Below are 5,316 nucleotides of genomic sequence, written 5' to 3' on the forward strand. Positions count from 1 at the left end.
TCGTTTTCTAAATATATAAGTCTGCCCAGGTGATTCTTCTTCGCGAACGTGACCCTTTTCTCGCGTTCACGTAGCACAATTAAATATGCTGCCGAAAAGCCTCCTACGCGAATGTGAGGCATCACTCGCGAACGCGATTCCTTGCTGACCCCAAGCTTCGTGAATGTGATCATCCTTACGCGAACGCTAGACCAAACGTGTGGGGTCCCAGCTACCTTCTCTCCTCTTCGCGAACACGTCCCCCTTCTTGTGTTCGCGATGCACCAACTACCCAGACCTTCGCAAATGCGGATCCCTCTTTGCGAATGTGAAGAAAAAATCGTCGCCAGTCACCAGCTACCCTTAGCAAACGCGGGACTGCCATCGTGTATGCAAAGAAGGAAACCAGAACTGGACACCAGAAATTCTTTAGCAGACTTCCAAGTTCAAAATTTATCCGTTAACCATCCGAAACTTACCCGAGGCTCTTGAGACCTCAAGCAAACATACCATCAAGTCCCAAAATATCATACGAACTTAGTCAAGCCCTCAAATCATATCAAACAATGCTAAACCCACGAATCGCGCATAGATTCAAGCCTAATGAACTTTTGAACTTCTAACTTCAACATTCGATACCGAAACCTATCAAATCACGTCCGATTGACCTCAAATTCTGCACACATGTCACAAATGACACCACAGACCTAGTCCAATTTCCGGAACCCCAATCCAAGCCCGGTAACCACAAAGTCCACTATCGATTAAACTTTCAAATATTTAATTTTTGCCATTTCAAGTCTAATTCCACTACAGTCCTCCAAATCACAATCCAGACACTCTTCTAAGTCCAAAATCACCCGACGGAGCTAACGTAACCATCAAAACTCTATTCCGGAGTCATTTACAAATAAATCAATATTTGATCAACCATTATAACTTAAGCTTTCAACCTTTAGACTAAGTATCTCAACTCATTCTGAAACCTCTACGAAGCCGAACCAACTACCCTGGCAAGTCACATAACAACTGTAAAGCATAAAATGAGAAGTAAATGGGGGAACGAGGCTACAACTCTCAAAACGACCGGCCGGGTCGTTACAAAACTCAACCCGGGGACTAGAGATCATATAACCAGGTTCAATAGGAAGAACGAATCATATGATGGATTGGTTTGAAATGCACTCTTTTTATTATTCTTCCACCCCTATGGTGCGAGTGCATTTATCGTGTAATTATTTGCGAGGTTGAATTTTATTAACTCTTAATGAAAATTTGTAGCTCGTATGAGTGGGGTGTTAGAGTTACAGTAACACCCTTGTCAAATTTTACTTATGTGAGTGTGGAAGTATTCCGCTTCATGTGAGAATTAGGCTTATTCTCAAAAATAATAATAAAAACCGAATAGCACAAGGTCATAATGTGCTGATTAATAAAGCTCATGTCAACACCTTGATTATTATGTGTAAGCAGTGATACTTTATTTCTCTAAAGCAGTCATACTTAAAGTCTGAGACCACTACTGACTCTAGAGTAGAGATTGTTATTTTACTAAGTGGAGGTTCAATGTAGAGCACACCTTCATTATGCATAATAGCTTTTCTTCAACCGGCAAACTCTCTTATTTTAATATTAAATGAGTGGGGGAATGTTGGTGTTAGTGCATTTTAATATTAAATTTATAATATTAAAGTGCATTATTTCTTGTGAGATAGTAGTTATAAATTGGCAAGAAAGTGGTCATTACTTTGGTGTAAATCATGAAACCACTAATGCCATGATCTACCACTAATTAACCACTAAAGAGAGAATATTATTTTTGTTGAAGGAAGATGTTCATTTTGGCGGAGCTTTGAACTCAACAACTTGTCCAGAGTTTGCTCGAGTCATATGACTTTGTAGGGCTATTGTATCCTGGAGTGGACAAGTCAAGAGTATTACTGCTGGACCGATGAAGATGCTACCACAGTGAGTTTAAGTATCCCTAAAGAGAGCGAGATATCCGTACCTATTTATTTATTTTTCTTCATATTATCTTTCAATTATAATTACTTGTAATTTCACCAAACATCAACTATGTAAATACCAACCATGCACAGGTGCCAAGTGAAACTCTATATTTTCTTGATGCAGTTTGATCCATCAACGGAACGTGAAAAAACAAATCCGTCTTATTCAAAACTCAAAAAGGGCATGGCCTCTTGTGTACAAGACGACCAAGGAAACAAAATCCAACCGTAAGAAAGAAACAAAAAGACCAAAAAAGAACAAAATAGTTCTAAGATTGCCTCCTAGCTTTCATGCCAAAACTTGTCTAGCCCAACTAGCTAGCATTTCAACTAAACTAAACTAAACTAAACTAATCAAAACCCAGAATCAGGTCATTGCCAAAGCTCCCTATCATCTTTTCAAATTTGACCATCTTCTTCCTCTCTGGCTCTGTTGCCTTGTAATGATGAGGAGAAGCCGGTGACGATGATGGCAAGATGACTTGTTCACTTTGAGCATTGGCAATCCTCTTAAGCCTTTTCTCACTTATACCAAATGCAGCTGCAAATTCTGGCCCTCTCAAGCTCTGCATCAATGAGTTCTTACCCACCAAGAACTGCTGATGGTTTCTCCTTGCTGATGTCGTGAAGCCAAAGAACTCAAACGGGCCATTTGTTGAAGCAATTTGGCAGAAGGGGAAGTACCTCGGCACCCAAAAAACGTCCCCTTCTCGTACTCTAGCGTTCATGGCTAAAGTTCCATTTGGATACACAATTTGGACTCTGCCAGTCCCTTTCAAAACTATTCCATACTCTATTGCTGTTGGATTAACATGAGGTGCCATCATGGATCCCTACATTAACCAACATACTTAGATACACACATGTCAACTAAGATTTGCTTTCACAATAGGAGATTTGAGATTTTCTTTCATCAAAAGTCACCACTTGCCTTAGGCAAATTTACGATTTTTAAGCCAGTGAGTACATATGATCACTGCACCACCATGCTTCAGTGACTATAAGTTGGGACTTGATATAAAATATAAATATTTAAACCATTTATATTATAAATACATAACTCAAGCAAATCGGAGGTAAAGGGTGCACTCGCATCTGTCTTCATTATGCACCCAGCCATGCACTCGGCTAGCCATTTGCAAGATTAAGGCTAAAGAAGGACAAGAGAAGGAAAAGAAAAACAAAATTCTCTATGATATTTACGAGTTCATTTCATGTATGATCAATGACCTTGAATAAAGAGAGGGTCCTTACCGGAGATAGATTGACAAGATAAACGCCATTTCCAGATATCTTTAGAGGAGGATAATTAGACTCATCCAATTTCTTGCTCCATCCATAGTCGTTCTTGAAATCGGCTTTCCTGTTGTAGAGATTATACGCTGATGGAGCTTTATGATTCACTCTCTCGACAACGTCTTCCCTGTTTAACAAAGTAAATAGAAATTTCCTCAATGACCATGTTGATTCCTCCTCCTTTGGGATAGTTTCTTCCTTAAAATTCGCAATCCTCTTCAAGTGAGCTAGTCTCTTGTGGGGCTCTTGGGCCAAGAATTTGGACCAAATGTGTGTGTGATGAGAACCAGACAAATGCACGATTGGCCCGGAAGATTGCCTTGTCAAGAACGTGCTTAATTCTGCTGTAGAGACCTGCAGTTATACCATATTAATCTTGATTCAGTTTTTTTTCTTCCACTGACAAATGTAGCAAGAAAAGGTAAATTACTTGAATACTTACATTAAGAGCAGTTGATAATGTGGTATGGTCGAATCCAGCAAGAATGGATGTAGGATAAATTCCACCACCAACGAAGAAAGACTGCAAAACAATTACATGAGTTATTACAAAAATTTTGGAAAAAAGGACTATAAAACGTAAGACAAGAAATGGATCAAATCACCATTTTTTGAGAAATTGGCTTAGGGTACCTGGAAGGCATGCCATCCCATGGATTCAGAGGTAACATCAATACTGCAAATAATGTGAAGTCTCTGGTTTTCAACTCTATTCTCCAAATAGAAAGCTGATCCAGCAGGAATTGTGTACACATCACCGGGCTTCAAACCCCTTTCTGCTAATACATCCCCGTAGATGTGTCCAACTCTTGCTTCCCCTGTATTCATTTCATAGAAAATGAACATTCTGGCTTACTAAGCAAAGGGTACCTAAATACACTGACATTATATATATAAAAAATGATGTTATTTTAACATATTGTAGCAGACTTATTTTTTGGGCACTTTTTTTATTTTAATTACATGTAGTTATCTTTTATGTGATCTGATAGCGTAAAAAGTCTAAAACACTGTCGAAGGTAAAGTCAAAAAATTAAGTTTACCATGGTGAACAAAGAGGAGAAGATTGGAATCAAGGTACTGAGGGATGAAGAGGCTATTTGGTTCCATAGAGATGAACCCAATACGCATTGGACTATGGAAAGATGTTCCTCTACTATATCCGCCTTTCACCAATCTCATGAGCCCAGCATCAGTTTTCACTACATCATGTAAGTGACGCAGCAAAAACCATTTTTCTCCTTGAGTTCTTTGCTCACTTCCTTCCTCTTCTCTTTCTCTCCAATGCCCACCAACAGAGGCCACTAGTGCAGAGAAAAGTACCACCACTAGTAGCAGCAGACTGTTTCTCTTTCCCATACTTCAACTCGTAATAAAAAAGCAAGTTTTCTTTAATCAGTTTTGGTTCGCTTGTGACTGAGGTGCAGAGTCTGTAACTGTTTATATAGTAGAGGGAATGGAGAGATTTTAGGGGAGCTGTTGTCAACTGTGCAAGACTTCTAGGCATTTTCGGTACACTAGACATTGCGATCCTGAAAAATATACAGAACTAAATGCTCTAGCAATGTTTCAATTTGATGACCACTTCAAAAGGCTACTCTAGCGCAATAAAAGAAAGGATTTATAAAAACACTAATTTTAATAAATTAATAAACATACTAATTTTTCTTAAACGTTTTGTTTTGGTTGAAAGAAATGTTATAGAGTTGACCTATATTATAAAAAAGCTTAGTTGTTGATCAGACTAATAGGTGACGCTGGTGCCCTGTTCTACACTTCTATTTTAGTCCATCGCAAATTTCGGTAGTCGGCCGCTATTTTTATATACATTCTGTTAGCACAGTAAACGGATATGGGGAAAAATAGCAGCTGCAGGAAGAGGCCTAATATTCTTATTACCGGAGCTCGGGGCACATCGAGGACGACTACGGCGTCTGCTTGGTGGAGGTGACGCAACTCTGCCACATCAACGTCGGCGACTTTGCTAATGAGAAAAACTTGACCAACGGCTGGGATGACACCTTCGGTTGCT

At 39.2% G+C, this 5,316-nt stretch overlaps 1 protein-coding gene across 1 annotated transcript; it reads right to left on the reverse strand.

The window, feature by feature from the left end:
• Positions 1–2,127: 2,127 nt before the first annotated feature.
• On the reverse strand, positions 2,128–4,708 carry LOC104213394 (vicilin-like seed storage protein At2g28490). The gene is made up of 5 exons (XM_070149594.1): positions 4,328–4,708; positions 3,918–4,102; positions 3,727–3,807; positions 3,243–3,638; positions 2,128–2,821 (listed from the first exon to the last, which is right to left on the reverse strand). Exons 1-5 carry the CDS (start codon positions 4,641–4,643, stop codon positions 2,339–2,341), a joined length of 1,461 nt encoding a protein of 486 aa, XP_070005695.1. The 5' UTR covers positions 4,644–4,708; the 3' UTR covers positions 2,128–2,338.
• Between the last annotated feature and the right edge of the window lie 608 nt (positions 4,709–5,316).

Source organism: Nicotiana sylvestris, chromosome 6 (assembly GCF_000393655.2).
Source record: "Nicotiana sylvestris chromosome 6, ASM39365v2, whole genome shotgun sequence".
Classification (NCBI taxonomy): domain Eukaryota; kingdom Viridiplantae; phylum Streptophyta; class Magnoliopsida; order Solanales; family Solanaceae; genus Nicotiana; species Nicotiana sylvestris.